At 32.8% G+C, this 23,820-nt stretch overlaps 2 protein-coding genes and 2 long non-coding RNA genes across 7 annotated transcripts in view; 2 read left to right on the forward strand and 2 right to left on the reverse strand.

Annotated features, from left to right (window-relative positions):
• Positions 1–10,653, reverse strand: part of LOC105423132 (uncharacterized) — a 66,801-nt gene extending 56,148 nt beyond the window's left edge. Inside the window, exons 1-2 of the long non-coding RNA XR_016138920.1 lie at positions 9,867–10,653; positions 8,235–8,388 (exon numbers count right to left, since the gene is read on the reverse strand). This is a non-coding gene — a long non-coding RNA (uncharacterized LOC105423132). The remainder of the gene's footprint in view (positions 1–8,234; positions 8,389–9,866) is intronic.
• Gp93 (heat shock protein 90 Gp93) lies at positions 1,277–5,232 on the reverse strand. Its single transcript, XM_011648843.3, has 4 exons — positions 5,040–5,232; positions 4,856–4,942; positions 3,737–4,343; positions 1,277–3,396 (listed from the first exon to the last, which is right to left on the reverse strand). The coding sequence occupies exons 1-4, from the start codon at positions 5,086–5,088 to the stop codon at positions 1,740–1,742; spliced, it is 2,400 nt and encodes a 799-aa protein (XP_011647145.2). The 5' UTR covers positions 5,089–5,232; the 3' UTR covers positions 1,277–1,739.
• LOC105426292 (calcyphosin-like protein) overlaps positions 8,016–23,820 on the forward strand; it is a 93,427-nt gene continuing 77,622 nt past the window's right edge. The window contains exon 1 of one of the 4 annotated variants that reach the window (XM_089075559.1): positions 8,016–8,300. In XM_089075559.1, the coding sequence (XP_088931685.1) occupies positions 8,213–8,300 (88 nt within the window). In that variant the 5' untranslated portion in view covers positions 8,016–8,212. Of the gene's footprint in view, positions 8,401–11,097; positions 11,205–23,820 lie in introns of those variants that run through there. The other 3 variants (XM_089075562.1, XM_089075563.1, XM_089075561.1) reach the window with 3 other exon arrangements.
• Positions 11,223–23,299, forward strand: LOC148936942 (uncharacterized). The gene is made up of 2 exons (XR_016138921.1): positions 11,223–19,190; positions 19,268–23,299. It is a non-coding gene; the product is annotated as an uncharacterized LOC148936942 (long non-coding RNA).

Here is a 23,820-nt window from a genome sequence, read left to right on the forward strand (position 1 = left end):
TAATTTTAATCCCGTTTTAAGGAATTAAAATAAATTGACGTACCCCACGTAATCTTTTTTTGGGTTGACAGCATAGGAATCTCGTAGTTTCAATCCTACTTGGATTAAAATAGATTCAAAGAGTTCTTAAACTTTAATTGAATTGAAATGAATTAAAAAAATCAAGAATTTGAATTCGGCAATGACCACACAAAGCCTTCTTTCTATCCATTTCCGTTTGCTGAGCATATATCTGAAATGATCTGTGGGTGAATAATGCGTTATGAATTATAATGACCTTGCAGTTTTTAATAATTTCTCAAGAAATATAATCTTTCTCTCTCAAATTAAAATTATTTTTGATGTTATGTGAGTCACTTTATCTATTTGAAAATTAGAAAATATTAAACAATCTGATAATTTATAAACAACTAAATATGTAAAGTAGTATGTTCAATAGAAAATACATGATTCGAATATTACACAGTCGGGCAGGATTTCTTACGGGAATTAATATTATCAAAACATAGTAGAAGAAAAACATAACTTTTGCCTATGTTTTCAAAGATCATAAGTAAACAGCATGTAATCAGCAAGAGAGGTCAAAATCATTTTCCTGAATTTAATGAATTTAAAAATTAAGAAGATTAATAAGCACTTAAAATTCTGCTCGTGTAATATCTAAATTATCTGTTTCTTGTTAACTTATATTTATTTTCAATCAAATATATATTTATATTTTATCCGGTCAAAATGTCTGTAATAAAATTCTTTTCTATGAAATAAAAAATATTCAATTCTATTTAAATTCTTCATATATTACATTCTCGTAAGAATTATAGATAAAATACTACGTGCATGGAAGCGAAATTAACATTGAAAATTGCCTCTCAAATAAACCACAAGAATTCTGTTCTAATTCATATACGATGGTTTCAACATTAATGATTTTCTTTCTATAAGAATCAATATAAATTATATGTACAAATTATATAATTTCAAAATCGAAATTTAAAGATGTTGCTCAATTTTTGCATAGATATTTAAAAATAATAGTAGAAATTTACGAAATTTATGCTTTTTCTGTTTTAATATAATAATACATATATTTTCAATAATAATGAATAGTAATTAACTTATTATAGCCCCATACACACTATCTATATATATATATATATATATATATATATATATATATAAAATAAACGTTAATAAAATTCTTATATTTTAAAATTAATTATCGGAAGCTATATTATGTTGTAATTTTCAATTTTAATAAAATACAAAACCAAATACATACATATCAATAATAATAGATTATTTTATTTTAATATAATTTGTATGTTTTCATGTACAAACACATTCACACATATTACAAACATATCATATGTCAGTAACGCTCAGTCAGTACTTTTTTCACGTTACTAAAAAGATATGGAAGATCAAAATGAAAATATATAATAAATTTAAATCTTTTCAAAATCTACAATTAAATATCGATGACATGATTTAACAATACCGCGGTTAATGGTGTTTCGTATAGAAAGTGAATTTAATTTCGCTTTCTTTAACAGCACTGACAATTACGAAAATATTCATGATTCAATTATCATACTTATGAAGTTATATATACATCTAAATTGTTTATAAATTTGACAATAAAGGTTGCACTTTGAGAAAACTTAAGGTAACTATACATTGTATAGCTACACCTCTAGAACAAGTCTTTCGAATGAGTTTTATATTACTTTATTACATTATTACAACTCGTCATGCTGTTCCTCTCCCTCTTCATCATCATCTTTCTTGTCCTCCACATTAACATCTGATACCTTGTCTGTCTCGCTACTTGTCAATTCCTCCTCTTGCATTTCCTCCTCCTCTGGTACCTCATCAAGAGAGATGCCCAAGCTCTTTCTCATTAGTTGTTCTACACTGTCTGCAAAACTGGCAGTCTCTCGAAGCATGTAACCCGATCGCAAAGTTGCCGTACGGAACATCATTAGTGCTATGTCTTTGGCCGTCTGATCAGATGAGTCAATCTCAACTCTGCGCAACAATTCTCTGATGAGTGGATGCCTCGGGTTAATTTCCAGCGTTTTCTTTTGATTCATATAATAGCTCTTCTGCGGATCATCGGTCTTTTGATGTGCATTAGAGATTGCCAAGCGTTCCATATTGCCAGTCCAGCCGAACATACTGGCAACCAAAGCACAAGGTGAATCAGTTAGACGCTCGGATACTTGTGCTTTGCTAATATAATCCTTCAAAATATCACTTAACCATTTGATCAGAGGTTCAAATGTCGTCTTTAATTGCTCCATTCGTTCCTTTGCCTGTTCGCCTTCATCCAATGTAAAACCTTCCTTAGCTACATTCTGAAACTTCTTACCATCGAACTCTGGCAACGCTGATATCGCATACTCATCCACAGCTTCTGTTAAATATAACACTTCATAACCCTTCTTGTCCAGACGTTCGACGAATGGAGATTTCTTCACTTCATCCTCAGATGAGCCGGCAATATAATAAATATGTTGTTGGTTAGGCTTCATACGGGAGACATATTCAGGCAGGGAGGTCATTTCCTTCTGCGTTGAAGAATGGAATTGTAACATTTTAGACAATCTCGCACGATTCTGAGGATCCTCAATTATGCCTAACTTGATATTTGTGCTGTATTCCTTCCAAAACTTCTGATAATCTTCTTTAGGGATCTTTTTGATCATATCCAGTACTTTTCTGATAAGTTTCTTCTTGATAACCTTAATTAACTTATGCTGCTGGAGATTCTCACGTGAAACATTGAGTGGCAGATCATCGCTATCCACGATACCACGAATAAAGGATAAATAATTTGGCATCATATCAGTAAATTTATCAGTGATAAAGACTCGTCTAACATACAATTTAATGTTGTCGGACTTTGTACCATAACGATTAAAGCTGTCATTCGGTTGAACCTTCGGAATGAAGAGGACAGACTTAAATGTGACTTCACCCTCTGCAACGAAATGTGTCTTCGCTAAAGGTTCCTGGCTATCTTTAGTGAGTGTCTTGTAAAATTCAACATATTCCTTTTCATCGACATCATTCGGTTTTAATGTCCAAATTGGTTTTGAATCGTTTAATAATTCCCAGTCCCATACAGTCTTGTCCACTTTTTTAAGCTTCTTTTCATCTGCATCCTCTTCTATTTTTGCGTCATCCTCTCCCTCCTCATCTTTGTCAGCGACATCATCTTTCTCCAAATCTTCCTTCATAGGCTTATCCTCTTCAACTTCTTCTGCATCAACTTGTATAACTTTGCTATTCCACAAATATATCGGGAAGTTAATGAATTGCGAATATTTTTTTACTAAAGTCTTGATTGTATCAGGTTCTAAAAAATCTGATGCTTCTTCTTTCAAATGTAAACTATAAAATAAAAAAATGCAATATTAGATATATTTTATTCCATTTTTCAGAAGTACAGAATATATACATCTTTATTCGCTTTACACACACACACACACACACACGCGCACGCGCGCGCGCGCGCACGGATGTGTGTGTGTAATATTTTATATTATATATAAATATTATATATAATTTTATATAATGTATACATTTTATATATATACAATATAAAATCAACAGTATAGTTATTGAAAAACTTTTTAACTTTATAAAAATATAAAAGTAAAAGCAAAAAAACTTTGAATAATATTGATGAACTGCAAGTAAAGAGTATGGCAATAAAAATAATACAATATACCTTACAGTTGTTCCTCTCTTCAAAGTATCTCCTCGTGGATCTTCAACAATGCTATAGTTAGAACTATCAGATTCCCAAATATATTGCTTATCATCATTATGTTTGGTGGTAACAACAACAACATTTGCAACTAAATATGCAGAATAAAAGCCTACGCCAAATTGACCAATCATATCATTCATGTCCTGAGTGTTTGTAACTTCTTGCATTTTTCCTAGGAACTCGGCTGTACCAGATTTGGCGATAGTTCCAAGATTATTCACTAAATCTTGCTTTGTCATGCCAATACCAGAATCCATTATATGCAATACTTTGTTCTCTTTGTCTGCTTTTATTCTGATGGCCAATTCAATGTTGGTATCTAAGACACTTTTATCAGTGAGAGACAATAGTCTGATTTTGTCCAGTGCATCGGACGCATTTGAGATCAATTCTCTGAGATAAATTTCTTTGTTACGATACAGAGAATTAATAATAAGTTTCATCATACGATTAACCTCAGTCTGGAACACAAATTTTTCAGCCTTTTCTCGTAATTCTTTTACCTGAGCGGTATTTAAACCATCAATCTTTATTGCTTCCTCTTCTCTTTCTACTGCTTCATGATCTATAACAAAATTTAATGTCATTTAATAGCATAATATATGCATATACAATAGCATATATATATATATATATATATATATATATATATATGTATATATATATATAAAATTATATATGAAATTGTTTACAAAAAAACTATTTATGGAATAGATATCAAACATATAAGTATAACAGTACTTATTTCAGTTCAAACTTTTTAAACAGAGTTTTTCCTATGTGTTTAATAAATCTATAATAGTATAACAATATATAATAGTAATATGTAACATATGAAGTATAAAATATGTACAAATTTCAAATTAATCTAAGAATTGAATAAATCATATCATTTGCAAAAAATTCTGCTTTTGTGAACTAAACCTGCGCTATTCTAAATTTTATTACAATATTTAAATAGTCTCGTCTTCTTTACACTCTCTAACAAATTCCTCCTTGTTATATCTTTTTCAAAAGTCATGCAGTATCAAGCAAATCAATTTCCTGTATTTGTAAATTAAATTATAAGATAAAAACCTGTTCGCGATGCATCACGGCTGGCACCAAGATCATTTTCGACAGTACCAATGTTCTCCTCAACTTCATCCTCAGCCCGGACAAATCCTAAAAAGCGATTAAGTATGTGAAAAATATCGGAATACACGTTTCATTTACGATGAAAGAACGAATCGTTTTCATTGGAAAATACGAAGCCACTTACCCGCCAACAAGAATAATCCCACAATCAATACGAAAAGTTTCTTCATCATTACCGCGAGTAGCAACGTGAAGAACCGTGAACGATCCTGAGAAAGCAATTACCAATGAACTGAATAGTATAGTCACTCGGCACAGCAATATTCCACTGTTTCTTCACCACGACTGTCATGGAACGGCCACGACAGCGACGCGATATAGACACCGGCTGGACGGCCGTCCAATCACATTGAACCACGGCAACACGTGCCAGCCAATGTCAAACGCGTCCAGCGGCAACTCCGTACAAATGGCGTCTCCTGATTGGCTCGGCCATATACATGTCTTTCTTATCGTTCTAGAAAGTTCATTCGCACGAGATATGCCAACGTGCATGTAGCTTCGAACGTAAATAGCATTATTTCAATCATGAAAATCGAATTATCAGTAACTGTGAAGTATGAAAGTATGAAAAATATGTGCTTGATACATTGTCGGTCAAGTTAAGTAAATCGAACTTGAATTATTTTCAATCCCAGTCTTGGTTCGATCTATTACTATCTATTAAAAACGGTTATTTATCGGCCAATGTTTGTCATGTATGAAAATGATATAAAACAATTTTCTTCAAACGTGTGTATTTTGATTATTCTATTATTATACAATACTACTTAATGATTATAATAAGCAATACAATCGTCAATAATTGGCAATAACAATTTCATTAATGCAGATGATTTTTATTAATAAAATTAATAGATTAATTTATCATTGATACAGAAGACAAAATTTTATTTGATAAAATAGGAATCTTTTATTATCAACACTTCATAAGCGAGGAAACGTACAAATGGTTATGAAATGTGAACTCTTTTTAAATATTGATAAGTAGTGATTTTGATTATTGTATTTATAAAGCCCAAAACACAAATTATATATGACAAACGAACATTTAACGGTGATTCCATAATTATGTTTTCAAATTTACTTTATGTGTAAAAGAAACAATTCACATAAAAAAAACTTTTAAAAAATTATCTCGATGTTTTTGAACTTTTCTGAAGATAGCTAAAGAATCAAAATATAAAAATATAAATTAGATGTTTCTGTTACAATATTTCACAATATTTATGACATTGCAGAATACTTACAGAATTGTTGCACGTAAAATGTGAAACTATTTTGAATTCTTTCTGAAAGCTTTTTACAAACGATACTATATGGAAATGATATCTCTTTGTTCGATTCACAAGAAATTATCAAGATTCTAAGATATCTTTTAAATATAATCATAAGATATCAATATGCAGTCTTGTCGAACACACTTAATTAGGAAATTAGCTATTTTTTTAACGTAGAATTAATAAAATATTAAAATCGAAAATATAATTTCTAAAATTTTCTGTATTTTGTATCTGTTTTTTTATCTGCTATCATAGTATTCAGGCATATGCATTGCGTTAGCAATAAACATCGTTGCAACTAGATTTGACCAAGTATATTATTAATTTGCAAAATTGAGTAAGTTAATATTATTTTTCAGTTAAATTAAATCAAAGTTAGCTTATAAGATTAATTTAGTTATGTTAAAAATTACATGAACAAAAAACTCAGTTAAAAGTTGCGTTTAAATTAAATTAATTTAAATTAAATTAAAAGTTAATTTAAAAAATCTTTATTTATATTAAATTAGAATGTCATAATTTTTTAAAATTAAAATATTTTGAGTAACAAAATAATTATAATATAGATTATCAAATAAATTTAATATTTTATTTGTAAATTAAGTTTATATAAAATAGCAAAGAGATATTATTTTTTTATATAAGAATGCGCTTTTTTTTATAATTTTTTTAAAAATAAATTTCTAATAATTTTTAACTTTTTAACTAGTTATCTAGTTACTAGCCAATCTGTTATTTTGTCATTTTGCTAATTGTTAGTTTATAATCATTCAAAAGTAAATAAATGTAAGAGTTCAAGAACACAGAATACATAATATTGTGTGTACTAGCATAGGTAGCTAGCAACTATGTTATCTGAGGAACTCTAGAGCTAATCAAATATGTACGATAATTTCTCTTGTTCTTTGACAAAGATTATTGCGATGTTGTTTGGTCTGAATTTATTGATGTAGAGTTTAAATTTATCAATATCAATTTAGGTCTATCAATATCAATGCAGAAGTCAAGGTAATATTATTACGCATTACTGAAATAAAAAGTTACGTGATAGTTTATTTCCAATATATAAATTTATATTATATGACATTTAGGGTTGAGAAGTAATGTAACGCATTATTTCTCAACCCGAACGAACTTGTAACGCATTACTTGTTAACACATTTACTTTTTTTAGAAACAAATTAGTAAGAGCGCTATTGTTTTTCGTTTGTAATGATAATGTAACAAATATAATCGATATCCATTGTTATTTTGCATACATTATTATCTTTCATACCCCCCCCCCCCCCACACACACACACACCATATATATATATATATATATATAAATATGTGTGTATAACATGCAATAGAGCATTAAGATGCTATATCACGTAGCAACATCTTGTGATTAATAAAGCGAGAACGGCGCAAAAATATTTTATAGAGCTACGAAAATATTAATAAATTAAAAAATTTTAATTTAATAAATAAATTATAAATAAACTTTGAAATTAAAATGTAAAATTATAATAATAAAATCATTATAGTAATAAATTATTTATATTAGTTACTTATATTATTCTTATGTGAATAAAGACATACGTAAATATACATATAAAAGCCACAAGAGATATTTAAAGTAAAACGCATAATACACCTTGATCGCAACTTATGATCAGCATATATAAACCAGATCGACCATCGGATAGTAATGATAATAATCTCAGCAATTGTTCTCTTAACAATCCAAGTGTTCCTCAATCCCGCCCCCTCTCGTCCCTCATTCTTCTTCAATTTTGCCTCTCAGAAAAACAATCAGTATCAATGATTGATCAATCAATCAGTTACGCTTGCAATCGACGCGGTTCACAAAGCGGATGCGATGGGCGTGTTGTGACAAATCGGTCGTTATGGATACATAGTGACGCTTCAGGGATCTAATATATAGACCTATACATCGTTCAGGGTGTGTACGTAATATATGTTGTCGCTATCGTGTCATTACATTATATAGGATTTGTGACTATCCGTTATGCTGAAGAACCGTCACTCACCTTCCGGTTCTCTTGGAAAAAACGTCGCCGCCGTTGCCGTTATCGCCACCGCCGCCTCCACGAAGAGTAAGCTAAACTGGCCAGAATTCTGTTCCTTCTTCCCTGACTGATCTTATAATTTCTCTGTCTTCCGCTCCATTACGTTCGCTGAAAGCTGTAAGGTGAGGTGAGTGATGCCGCACGACACACGTATAAACAGGAATATTAACTAATTTCGATCGCATATTTATCTTTCTGCACATTACTTTTTCATAATTTATTTGGTTAAATTGTCACGCTTTTTTGCTTGTAAATGCTCTAAGAATTATCTGCGAATTGAAATCTAGCAACGAAATTTGAGAGAAGATAATATTAAGGTACATTCAATTTCATGGATAATACATTATAATAATTTTTAAATAATATTGCATTTATTTGCGAAAAATATTTTTTAAATCTCCGTATTAATATAAGTTTTTAAAGCTTTCAAACATAGTGATTAAATGTTTATAATAATAATTATAATTTATATTCTGATCAAGACAAATAATAAAAATAATAAAAATTACGATTATACCTAATTAATTAATTAATCTGAAAACTATACTTAAAAACTATAAAGTTAATTTTAAATGTAATAATTAAGATAATTTTATAAATTAATAAACAATTTTGTACTAACTTATTTAATTCATGAAATAATGACTTTTTCTTTCTCTCTCTCTCTCTCTCTCTCTCTCTCTCTATATATATATATATATATATATATATATATATATAAAACTATATATATATAATTTTGTATAAAACTATTAATTTATTTTTGTTATCGTCATTGATCAAAATCAATCTATATTTTAATCAACATACTTTATTTTATTGTACTGTCAAGTATGTCATGTGATCGAATATTTATTCGAAAAGATATCGCATTCTCAAAATGCTTAATATAATAAATATATTTTATTTTCTTGTATTTCATCTTCTATAAGGGTTTCATCCTCTATAAGGATAAAGCGGCATATAACAGTTTTATGAAAATGTTTATAGTGTCACTTTTTCATGAATATTTAATATCATATCGATGAAATTCTGAAACAAAATAATAAACTTCTTTACAGAGCAGAGTAAAACACAAAGTCGATAATGCTAGGTCCTTGTACTTTATACATATATGTTGTAAAGAAAAACCCGATCAATGTCACTAATATTATTTATAGCTCATATAACCTATAACTTTATAAACAACACTTGATTTCGATATTTGATCGTAATTCTAAAATGGTAATATTAACACAGCACATAAAAATATTTTAAATTTTTTAAAATGCGTTACAATGTAAGTAGAAAGGATCTTTTAATAAAATTTGCTATGTTATTATCATTTCTATAGTAGTGTAATTCTTATAATATTAAAACTTTATAAAATATCTGACAAAATATTAGAATAATGAAAATTATTGAATAATAAAATTTTTATTTAATAAATTTATTTTTCATTTAATAAATTTTGATAATGCATGTATATTATAATGTAGTATTACTTATTTTTAACATTCTGCAGATAAAAGATGAAGGAGTATCCGACAAACAATTAAGCTGTTATACAAATGAAGTTTTTAGAATAGAATAATATGATTTGTGGTCACTCACGGCAAGTCAAAAGAGATGTTCCATAAATTAATTAAAGACTGTAACTATTAACGACTGCTTCCACGAGGTGGCGGTCGATGACAGGGCATCGTGAATATCGTTACAACGTAGAAAACTAGTATTATCATTAAATAACAAGTTAGCAACAGAGACGGTTAATCAATAATCCAGATTTATCTGCCTTTATGCATGTTAGTGAAAAACATTATCACTATAATACATTATTACATGAGTAAAATCGCAGTTGTTATTCATTATACATGTGTCACACATTATGTATGTGTTCACTATATTGTCGCGCTCGCGGCGGGCACTCGCAAAATCTTGCGGCGGGCGAAATAAGTAAGACTGTTTATCAACGAGAAAGTGAATTTTTATTAACTTAAGAAACAGAAATAATAAATAATCGCGGCTGTTCTATATAGCTCTATCTCGTCCATATAATCACCAAACAACAACTCGTCGTCAAGAACACTGCGTCGCGAAATATTCCGCGTCTCGTCAATAGGGAATGATCTTCTCTTTCAAGTATCGATTTTCGAGGGCAACGACGAGCAGATCACCGCTTAATCATAACAATATTTTAACAAATCTGCATTGATAAAACTAACAACTGATTTTGATTCGAAAAAAATATATTTCGTTAAAATAATTGCAAAAACATTAAAATAATCGCAAAAAATTTTTAATCCAAAACTTTTCAATTCTATTTGACAATATTGATTTAAAAACATAAATAGAAAAAATCTAAACAAAACAAAACATCATGATAGAGAGAGAGAAGGGGGAAGGAGAGAGAGGGGGAGGGAGGGAGGGAGAGGAGGAAGGGGGGGGAGAGAGAGAGAGAGAGAGAGAGGAAAGAGGAGAGGAGAGAGAGAGAGAGAAGAGAGAGAGAGAGAGGAGAGAGAGAGAGAGGAGAGAGAGAGAGAGAGAGAGAGAGAGAGAGAGAGAGAGAGAGAGAGAGAGAGAGAGAGAGAGAGAGAGAGAGAGAGAGAGAGAGAGAGAGAGAGAGAGAGAGAGAGAGAGAGAGAGAGAGAGAGAGCTTGACGTCCGACAGAGAAAATCGGCATTATTTTATAAAGAGATCGGCGTCATTTGATAGAGGCAGTGGCGTCTTCAGTAAAATTAGCGGTAGCGTTCGACGTCGTTTAATGGTAATGTTTCGAGAAGCGTAGTCTGGTTTTTGAAAAAAACATTGTAAAATTGTGTATGTGCATGTAGGTGAGTGATGCGTGTGTGAGTCGACAAATATAAAAGGCAATGAGCACGAGAAGCGGCAGAGAGTCGAGACATTTCGTCCAGAAAGTTACGTGACGAGTGAGCGAAGTTAACGACTTTGTAACTAGTTTTATACTCTTTTAATATATATATCTTTTAATATATATATATATATATATATATATCTTATTTATAAAATATAATATCCCTAATATTTCTTAAGCTTATATATATTGTATACATGTATTGTCAATGATAGTAGCTATGTCCAATATCCTTATAGATTAGAATACGAAGGATACTACTATATATTTTTTTCAAAGAGAACATGTATATATTGCACATACGTAGTGAAGCAACTTTTTGCTACGTCTATAGAAAGACATGGAACTATTTGTACTATTGCTATTGACTAGTTGTCTATGATATCTAGTACAGACATATAGATAATTTTAATAGATTTTGCGATACATTGCATATTCTTTCAGTACACACATACACACACACACACACACACACACACACGTGCGCGCGCGCGCGCGCGCGCGTGCTACTATATAATGTATAGTATTGTCAGAACTGACACTTCTGGCATTCATTTTGCAAGTATCGTCAGAACAGACGCTTCTGATTATAATTTTTATCAGTACCGTCCAAATAGACGCTTCTAACATTGACGACACACTTTTCACCATTGCACTAATTATAAAAATATAATTGTGGATAAAATGGTTATGAAAAGAGCACGTTACTTCGTGTCACGCTCTGTCTCGTTCCGATTCTTTTGATCATGCCGTGGCGGGTCACGTGCGCGACACGCATGCAAAAGGCGAGACATGTGCGCTCGGCGCTCGGCAACGTTGAGTTGGCCGAAGAGAATAGAAATATCATCCTACTCTCATCGAAGCGCCGTGAGAATATCGTTATACTCTTTCGCGCTCGCAACGCGTATGAGAAAGAAATAGAAATATTACCATACTTTTTCGCGCAATATGCGCCGTGCGATGGTCCAGCATCTTTTCATTATCGTTCACTATTGCTAACGTAGTATAGCGAATGAATTGAAAAGAATAAATAGACATTAACAATGCATGAAGAGAAAATCGTTATATATAATTGTATATAATTTTATGTATAAAAATTATAATTATGTAATAAATAAGAATGTGTATGAAATTATTTTCTCAGTATAAATGTATAATATATGTTCCGAAAATCTCTAAGAAATTCACAGTTTTGAATAATTAATTACAAATTCGACAAGACACTTATTGAACGATAAATGAAACAATCAAATTATGTTATTTTTTCTTTCTCTCTCCTTTTTATTTGATATAAGCAAAAATATGCGTAACTTGTTGAATTTGTAATTAATTATCCGAAATATAGTAAATTTTCCATTTCTAAGAGTCGGAATATATACAATAAGATTGTAATAAGAAAATAATTTCGTATTTATTTCTACTCATTTTATTATATACTCTTCAGTTATTATAATCTTATTATAAAATTATATAACAGCTTATTACAACAAGTAACAAGTACAGCATATCATTATATATATAATAATTTTCGAATTTCTTCATATATCGATTCCATATCTGTTTATTCTTTTTAATTCATAATGTATTTATCAACGATAACGAGTGATGACCAGGTAACGTCGGAGACGCTCGACGACCGCACGGTGCGTGGAGCGCGAAAGAGTACGATAATATTTCCTATTTCCTTCTCATACGCGTCACGAGCGTGAGAGAGTACAATAATATTCCTATTCTCTACACACGGCGCTTCGGTGCGAGAGAGTAGGATGATATTTCTATTATCTTCAGTCAATTTAATATTGCCGAATGCCGAGCGCACATGTAGCCTCGTCTTCTTGTGTGTGTATACGTATGTGTGTATGCCTCGGCCTATATTGCAGCGGCCGATTTCGAGAAATAAATTTATGTGCGATAATAAACAAGAGAATGAATTATGTAATAATGTAATAAAATATGATCCTTTTCACAAATGTCTGTATACGCATGTTTTGTTAACTATTTCAATCAGATTGCAATGTTATCTACCATAAAATCACGGCGTTGCAATCTGATTCTGATGAAAGACAAGGATGAGTACATAAAAAGAAAGACGGATGATCGTCGAAATGAGAAATGATTATACGCATGCACTGTTGATGCATAGATCTTTTTTGTTAAGCTTTGGATTATCATTTTACAAGCTCAATATTGTTCTTTAAAGTAATCCGAAGTGCGGAGTTATATCATTTTGTACATACGGAGCTGTAAAACTTTTATATCAAGAAAACAGCATAGCGTGAACACAAACATATAATCTCAAGTTGAGTCGAAATTAAGTAAATATATAAATATATTAAGTAATTATATTTTCTTATTAAATCAAACGTCGCGCATATTCTTTTTCTTGTGCGCATTTTAATTGCCTGAAAGGATTTTGCAATCTGTAAAGCCAACAAAAGTTTTTTGGTGAACTGTAATATGTCGTTTTTTTTACATCAATTGATTCATCTCATTATTCTGTGCATAAAAGCTGTAGCTACCAGAAATGAATAGTTTACGAGATATTTCCTTAACAACATATGATATCACGAAATATTCTGTATTTATACTGAACGTACCGTGATCATACCGAATATACTAAAATTATTCGTATAAAATCTGTGTAGGATATTATTTGTTGTATATTTTCAGGATATACTCAGATTATAGCAAATAAACTTTGCTATATATATTGAATTACTAAGATAATACTGAATTTATTCAAAATATCTCAGATATATTCCAGATATAATGTGAATATACTGAAGACATCTTGGAATGTATTGGTGGAGATATCTCAAGTAGCAAGATAATGCCATTTTGACGATGATTTAAGGTAATTTTTCCATTCGACGTCAGTGTATTAAAAAAGACGTAAAATAAATGTAATATTTGTCACGAAATATTATATCATAAATATATTGTCATTTAATCATCATTTTTAAGTCATTTTTAATGAATAATGAAATAACATTATGAATAAATAATGAAATAATATTATGAATAAATAATGAAATAACATTATGAATAAATAATGAAATAATATTATGAATAAATAATGAAATAACGTTATGAATAAATAATGAAATAACATTAAATTACCATCTTTCTTAATTAACTATAATATATAAATAAGAAAAATATTTCCCGTATTTAATACAATTATTAACAAATTCATAAATAAGTAAACAAAATACATACAACAATTTATAAATATTTATAAATTTATAAAAATTTATAAATTTTTATAAGAAAAATGATTCTCGTTAAACATAATATAGGTTCACGGCTCTATATATTTAATTAAATTATCTATAAGAATTACATATGCAATCGAGATTTTAAAATTAAAACTATACAACAATAAGTAACATTCATTAATCGGATCTATCATATTTTATATAAAAATTCTGCATTTACTTAGATTATCATTTCAGTAGCTGGTTTCATTCTAACATAGAAGTTAAGCAACATCGAGCAGGATCTCAAGTAAGATGGGCCGTTTTATAAACATGCAGTGATACAAGACAAAAGAGATTTCATCACGTTTTCTCATTTTTTTTTATTTTTTCATTTTTTTTTACGTATTAAGGAGTGTCACGTATATTATAGATTTTCAGTACTAGCAATCAATATCAGAACACAACCGTAATTTTTTCGACATCTTGCTACCTGGGATATATTGAGGATATACTCTGAAGATATTGAGGATACATACTTCAGACAAGCTAATTGCATATAGATATATTCAGTATATCTCTATAAACTACCAGCGAAAATCTATGGGATAAGATAACGCGGACAGTGAATTATTAGTATATACTTGATATATCATGTACGTATCTCGAATTTCATGCGAATATTGCAATATACTTTTGCAATATCTTGCAAACATTGTTACGATATGGCTGTCTGGATTTATACTTTATGTCAAATTACATATCAAATCCGAACCGTATAACAAAAAATGCTTGCTATGTACAATGCGGTGCAAGGATTCGCGGAGTCACAGTAGCACGTAACATTATCGACATTGAGTCGATAATCGCGTGCGTGCGAATTTTACTAGAATATCAGCAATTATAAAAATAATAGGTAACCTTTTTTTAGGTTCTATTTTTTTTTCTTTTCAGTAAAATACAATTAAGTATAATCTAATTATTTTCAAATAAAAAATATTGCGTTAAAAAAAATTTTAAATTTTATTATGTTTTTTTCCATTGCGTATACAACTATACATATAGTGATACATAAATTATATCTCCGTTATATAGCTTTTCAGATTTAATTATATAAATTTATAATTTATTATATATGTTACAATAGAAATTATATAGATATATACTTACAATTATATAGAATAAATGAATATAAAGAAGAAAAGAAAAAGCTAAAGGAATAGATCATTTATTAATGTTGAAGTATTAAATTTTCAAAATTCTTCTTTTTGTAAAATTATGTTTAATTATGCTGAATGTATTTCCTTCATCAAATAATTTGGTAGTTCTGCAAAGAATCATTTTATAGTTCTGAAAGAACTGTTTAAATAATACTGAGACTTAATACTTAGTCCGTAAAGTGAATACTTAGTCTGAAAAGCGACATATAACGGAGATATAATTTATGTATGGATATATGTATAAATGTTGTACTTCTGCGGCGGTTACTCGCACAACACTCTCTCACGCGACACACGTAAATAAATAGAGGCCGTATATAAAGAACGAACTTTAATAAGTAACTTCAACAATTTACACAGCAACATTTTTACAATTCCAAACTTCTCAAAATCTCTCAAAACCGTCTCTCACGAATCTCAATCGAATCTCTTTAATTAATCAATCAATAGTCCATAAATAACGGCGCGTTGGCAAGGAATGATCTTCTCAACATTACTCGGAGGCGGCGAGCAGACCACAACACTATAATTGTATACAAATAGAAAGAACATTATAAAATTCAACCCAATATATTTTATTTAAAATTGAAAATAAAGTGAGTAATAAAGTAATCATATTTAGTTGTATTTTACGATTATTTTTACTTTTACCATGTTGTACTTTAAGATTTTACGCGTACATTTTTAAACAAAGAATAAATAACATAAAAATATTTAAATTTTAAATATTTAAATTTTACTGCAACGAAAAAGAACCCTAAAAAAGAGTACTTATTATTTTTATAATTACTGATATTCTAATAAAATTCGCACGCACGCGATTATCGACTCAATGTCGATAATGTTACGCGCTGCTGTGACGCGAATCATTGCACCGCATTGTACATATAAAATATATATATATATATATATATATGTGTGTATCTAAAGTAAAAACACAAAGTTATATGTTGACTGTTTTTATTAAAAATTCTAACGGGATTATCGACACATTACAGCCGGCATGAATCTTTGAATTGGCCTTACAGATTGCAAAATCTTTTTATGCAATTGAAATACGCATAAAAATAAAGTGCGGGATGGTCGATTTAATGAGAAACTCGATAAAAAATTAAATTCACTTTATTTTAGCAAGCAAGCTTATTGAACGTTTTATCGATCCCATAGATAGTTTGTCCTTATCTTTCCGCTGCAACGCCATCTATTACAAGATCTGCCAACTACAATTACTGCTCTACTTATTATTTTATACCTGCGCTAAGCATATATATATACGCGTAAAATCATAAACAGTCTGTTAAACTTTTTTTCTAAGCTTTCAATCATAAATCCAAAAATATAGTATTGTTTATTCATCTAGTCCGAAGTGCGGGACTCATTTTGTATATACGAGCTGTACAATTTTTGTATTAAGGAAATGAAGATTTGATGTGACAGTTGTACGAACTAAAATTAAGTGAATTTTTTAATTTTTTTCTTATTTACTCGTTAAATCGATCGTCCTGCACATTCTTTTTGTGTGTATTTTAATTGCCTGAAAGGATTTTGTAATCTGTCAAGTCAATAAAAAGTTCTTTGGTGCACTGTAATATGTCGGTAATTCCCGTCACTTTAGGATCCCCTTAAACATTCAGAAATTATCTGGAATATCTACAGGTATTAAAGAATCATGCATTTGGAATGATTTAAAATTTTTCAATGTTACAGAAAATATTGTAAGCATATTTTAAATGCACTGTCCGTACCTATGAGTACATCGAAGAGAGCGAGAATCGATAGTTATGGTTCGATAGTTTGCGATACAAAATTCCGATTATCGAAGCAGGCTCAGAGCAGAGATACGCGCGACGCTCCGAGAGTAATGGCGCGCGTATATATTAAAGCACGCGGTGCTCCTCGTCGTCGTTCGTCGTTCATCGTCGTTCGTCGTTTCGCCACAGTCGCCGTCTTATTCGTTCGTTGCTATCGTACAGTCAAATAGTCGCCGTAATCTTTTGTAATGGTATTCGTTGCTCGACGATAGTTTGTGCCTCGAGAAGCGTAGTTAATAGAAACTTTCAAATACACACAAGGGGAACACCAGGTGACTGGTCGGGGTATTTTGATGCGCTTTATACAGACTATTCTTGAGCGAAAAAAAAAACGATACGTGTCCGGCCGTTCTTGCTAATGGCCCATAGTTTCGAAGAAATTGATTTTTAAAAAATGAGTTTAGTCGGCCGATATACGGGCAGGATACTTTATATGTTTAATCATCACCATTAAGCAAGAGCAGCGGTAGCACAGGCGGTAAGGCGTTGGCTTTATACGACGTAGATCGCGTGTTCAAATCCTGTCGCATATATTTTTTTTTTTATTAAAAATTTGTTCGTATTTATAATTATTTATTATTTGTAATTATTTTGTTACTGTAGATGTTCAAAAAAATTATTTATTTAATTATATCTGTATATTTTTTGTAAATAAAGTTTTTAGATAGTTCTTGTAATAATTTGAAAAATCTCTATAAAGAAATATTAATATCTTTATAAGTTTAATTTTAAATTAATGTTATTAATTTTAATTACTTTCTGATTGTAATAAAATTTCATAAATTTACAAATAAATAATTAAATACTCCTGTATGAAATAATTACTATTACCATCATTGTCATCATCGTCGTTATTCATATGGACACATAAATAAGAATGTAATAAAGACTGTTATAATTTTTGATGAAATTGATGATTAGGAATAATTATTTCATATTTGGTTTGCATATCATATTTGTTTGTGGTTCAGCTTCGCGCTTCACGACTTCGCGTCTCTTAGTCTCGCGTTTTTGACGGAGAACTTCTCCGATTACGACGGATTTCGATGCACGTTCCAACGGTGGTATGGCCATTTTCGCTCCGCGACACTATCTTCTTCGACGATGGAACGGTCGATCTTGAACGGAATGTCCTTGGAGCAATTGAAGCAGGAAGTGTTCAAATACAGGCTTCCCCTCTCGAACGAGCACTAGACGTTCGTTGATACGCTCATGATACATTTTGAGCGCAACAGCCCGGCAGTAGAGCTGCTATCCCCACCGGCTTCTCGAAGCAAGCACGGTGACAAATTACCTTTGTCAAGCCTTGCGACGCCGAAGAGCACAAGAGCTTCGGCGGATTCACAGCCGGCGCAATCCAGGGATCTGGTAGCAATCATCTTCGCGGTCACGGACCTGATGCGGCAGATGTAGCAACAGATTCTGCTGCTCGCAGCAGATGCAGCAAAATATGCTGCAACAAATGCTGGTGACGTTCCAGCAGGCTATCCCGAAGGGCAACTCAACCCTCAAGACAGACGAAGTCATGAATGAAACGCAGGCGTCTTCCTCACGCAGCGCATCCTCGTAACCATCAGGAAACACTGCAATCTCCTCGATGCACTTAGTGTTGATGCTAGCGTCGCAAATTCCGGAGTACGCAGGCCGAGAAGAGGATGTTCAGCTATAGATGAGGAGGATCGAGCAGGTGGCACAGATTTATAACGTGCCCGACGATGCGGTGCTCGTGGCCTTGTCGAAGTTAACAGGCGCCGCTCGACGTTGATACGATTTCGAATCTGGATGCTGGAGTCATGGCGAGGCTTCAGGGAGGCTCTTCTAAAACAATTTACACGTAAGATTCTATACCACGTCGCTTTGCAAAAAATTGATGGCAAAACCAATAAGAGAGCTTCGTAAATTCCTTCGTAGACGCCTCCGATAAACTTACGCTGATGTACGGTCTGGATTTGTCCGCGGACAGTCAGATCCACTTGCTCATAGCCGGGATAGGTAGCAAATTTCTCAAGGAGACGGCGGTCTCCTTCAATTGCCAGTCCATCGATGCATTCCTGGACGAGATGCATCGCATTTGTTCTGTCTCAGCCGAGATAGAGAGGCGGACGGTTAACGACTCCAAGCCGCTAAAAAAAGCAAGCGATTAAACCGGCGAGGACAGGACAGCAGCCTCGAGACAGCCCGCGCAGAGCGGAAAAACAGTGCACATTTTGCAACACCGTGAGTTACCTGCGAGAAGAATGCTTCCGGTTGCGGAGGAAAGAGGCAGCGGCGACGTCGTCATCCCGAGCAATGGCGGTCTCAGTGGTCGAGCAGTTCCCAACGAAGAATCCAGTCGCCCAGGTGCAGCCGCAGGCGGGAAAGTAACTCACCTATGCGGATAAGTAACTCACCTATAAAAATTGTAACTCTAAATAATTGTGTTTGTCAGCTCTCGGCGTTGGTCGACACGAGTAGTCCCATTTCTTTTGTAAAATTATTTGTTTTTGATACCTGCGAGAAACGACAGATAGCTTGCGCCCGGCATCACTCGCGTACAAGGCGGTTAACGTTAAACCGGTCGACATCGGCGGCGCGGTTAAAATCTCGATTGCGCTATCGCAATTTCTTCAACGCGCGTTAGATATAACGCTATACATCCTCGAGAACGCGAATCGGTCGACGGACGTAATAATAATCGGTCGCGACTTTCTCGACGAGCACCAAATAGTTGCAACACATAACCCACGTAACAGTAATACAGCGGAACAATTTCCGAGCCATCTGAGCACATTCTTGCTTGCGAAGCTTATCAACCAGTGGTTAATCCGATCGATAATGTATCTACGAACTTTGGTATCGATCATGAATTAACTCTTAAATGTCTGTTGCATAATTTTGTAGAATTGCTCGTCGATAAAGTCATCGATGACTATCGTTAAAATTCGTTTGAAAGACAATTCGATTTTTGCGCCCCGCCGTTTCGTGTTTGCGGAGCAATTGCGAGAAATAACGACCTTCTTAAACGTGGGATAATTAAGAAGAGTAAATCTCCATATTGTTCTCGTGTAGTTTCGGTTAGAAAAAAAGACGGCGTCTCTGTTTTTGTGTAGATTTGCGCCCCTTGAATAGTTGCGTTCAAGCAAAAATATCCTTTTCCATTAATAGAAGATTGCATTGCACGCTTGGGTCATCGGTATTTTCGCTGTTGGATCTTCGAGACGGGTTTCATCAGATTACACATCAGGGTACACGAAGACTCGAACAAAATATTTATTAGCTTTTTCGATTCCGGACGATCAGTTCGAGTATACGTGTTTGCCTTTCGGTTATTTGGAGCCACCCGCCGAATTTCAAAGACGCTAAATATATTGGAGCTGTTAATTCGTGAGGAGAAAGTTATCGTGTATATTGACGACATAATGATCGCGACAAAAACAGTTGAGGCAAATCTAAACATTCTTTCAGAGGTCATGCTTACTTTAAAACAGTACAGTTTTGAGTTGAATTTGAATAAGTGTAAATTCCTTAAACGAGAGAATATTTTGGTTATGTGATCTCACAAAATAAAATAACGTTAAGCTCGCGACATACGGGTGCAGTAAGGAATTTTCCTCGACCTCAGTCGGTGCACGAGTTTCAACGTTTTCTCGGATTAACAAATTATTTTCGTAAATTCATACGCGGATACTCGGACATAATCAAGTCTCTATGATTTCTGTTACGCAAGTTAGTTAAGTTTAATTTCGACGAAGATTGCGTGAAAGCATTTGAACAACTCAAGAATGAACTAACTTCGCGCTCAGTCTTAGCGCTCTACGATCCAGCAGCGGAAACCGAATTACATATCGATGCAAGTGCCCTCGAGTTGGGCGGAATTCTCTTGCAGCAACAAAATCAGGGTGATTGGGCGGTGGCTTATTATAGCTAACCGACAAATAAGGCGGAAGTCAACTACCATAGTTACGAACTGAAAATGTTGGCAATCGTACGGGTTATCGAATGCTTCCACATTTATCTTTATGGCATAAACTTTACGGTAATCACCGATTGTAACGCGCTCGTGTACGCGGTGAACAAGGCCAATCTAAATCCGTGAATCGTGCGATGGACTTTGACCTTACAAAAAACTATAAATTCACCGTGAAACTCGAGCTAGCGAACGAATGATACATGTAGATGCATTCAACCGTCAGGTGCTCTACATGGATGTCGTATCGTTGGAAAGAGAACTCGAGATCCGAAAGTTACAAGACATCAAGCTCAAACTCATCGCAGACGAGCTAAAATTTTCGAGTCACGATAAGTTCAAATTGATTGACGGGCTAGTATTTAGAAAGGCGGACGATCGATCCCGTTTTGTGATTCCCGAGTCAATGATAACCAACGTAATCCGGTGCTATCACGACGATCTAGCACACTGCGGGTTCGATAAAACGTATCATGGCATTGCCGCCAACTACTGGTTTCCCTCAATGTCGAAACGAATTTCTGATCATATTAGTAACTGTATTACCTGCTTGGTCTCGAATTCCTCTCCGACGCATTCCACCGAAGGCGAGCTAAACGTAGTGCCTACGGCGTCCGAATCGTTGCAAGTATTGCATATAGATCACTTTGGATCGCTTCCGGCAGTGGAAGACGGATCGCGTCATATCTTAGTTATGGTAGATGCATTCATCAGATATATCTGGTTGTTTCCTATCAAGTCAACGGCTTCCAAGGAAGTGATTAAGCATTTGAAAACAATATTTCATACGGTCGGACAGCCGCGCAAAGTTGTGAGCGACAGGGGCACAGCGTTTACATCTAACGAATTCACTCATTGCATGAATACTACATGAATATAAAACATAGATTAATAGCGGTAGCATCACTATGAGCAAACAATCGGGTGGAAAGGGAATTCCTCAAATCTTCTCTTAAAAAAATCTCACGAGCCTGAACATTATCAAGCTTACAGAAAATTCAGTACCTAATTAACAATTCGTTCCATAAATTCATCAAAAATACACTGTCAAAACATACTGTCAACTTCTATTTGTTTTCGACTCTCGTAAGCACACGGACAAATAAATAATTAACTTATTAAAACGTTTTGAAAATTCAGAATTAAATGAAGAAGGTGCTCAAGATCTCGCAAATAGAATGGCAATAGAAGCAACGGAAGAGTTAAGGAATTATAATAAAAGTTATTACAATTCGAAGCATCGCAAGTCCACTGAATACTGCCAAAGTGATTATATATTAGTGAGAAATCTTCAAACTAAATAAGGTCAAAGCAGTAAGCTAAAACCAGTTTACAAAGTCTATATGTGCTAGTCAAGGTACTAAATAAAAATCGTTATGTGATGAAGAATATCCCTGGTTTCAATGTCCTCGAGATCACTCGATATGGTGACATCATCAGACAAATTGAAACCAATTTTTGATCAAACTATTAAATGTTATAAATAGAAATAATATTGTAAATCGTTGCGAATCATTGTAATCGAATTAATTGTGATATGTTATGCATTTAAAAATTTTATCATGTTGCTGTTATAATTTGTATGCGAATTACGTAGCGTTCACGACTCATTCGAGGCGAATAAACATGCATGATGGCCGAGCTGTAAGCATATTTTAAATGTACTGTCTGTACCTGTGAGTACATCGAAGAGAGCAAGAATCGATAGTTATGGTTGCGATACAAAATTCCGATTATCGAAGCAGGCTCGGAGCAGGCTCGGAGCAGAGATGCGCGCGACGCTCCGAGAGTAATGGCGCGCGTATATATTGGAGCACGCGATGCTCCTCGTCGTCGTTCGTCGTTCTCGTCGTTTCGCCGCAGTCGCCGTCTTATTCGTTCAAATAGTCGCCGTGATCTTTTGTAACGGTACTCGTTGCTCGACGATAGTTTGTGCCTCGAGAAGCGCAGTTAATAGAAACTTTCGAATAAAGATATTCAATGTGTGTTAGTGATAACAGTGCTTTGTTCACTCGACCCTTACATATCTTTTTCTCTCCTGACAATTTTTGAACTTATAATTAAAAATAGCTTACAATATAATACTATGCATGACATTTATGAAGGAATTTGCCGATATGAATTAGGATTTATTTTGAATTATTTAATTAATGAAAACCTATTCAGCCTTCAACTATTAAACGAAAAAATAAAATTTTTTAATTTTTGGATATATGAAAGAAATAGAGTACCTTTATTAAAAACAGAATCAAGAAATGTCATATTTTCATGAATGCTGCAGAAATGGCGTGTTTAGTTCGTTATTTAGGATTCATTATTGGTGATAAAATTCCTGAAAATAATCCTGCTTGGGAATTTTTATTTCTTAAACAAATTATATCAATTGTAATGTCCCAAACAATTCAAAAATCTACACCGAAACTTTTAAAGTCATTAATCGAAGAACATCATAGTTTGTACTTGGAAACATTTACTAATCAAACTTTGAAATCGAAACATCATATAATAAGTCATTATC

This window comes from Pogonomyrmex barbatus, unplaced genomic scaffold (assembly GCF_055798465.1).
Source record: "Pogonomyrmex barbatus isolate J1 unplaced genomic scaffold, ASM5579846v1 scaffold19, whole genome shotgun sequence".
NCBI classification, from domain to species: domain Eukaryota; kingdom Metazoa; phylum Arthropoda; class Insecta; order Hymenoptera; family Formicidae; genus Pogonomyrmex; species Pogonomyrmex barbatus.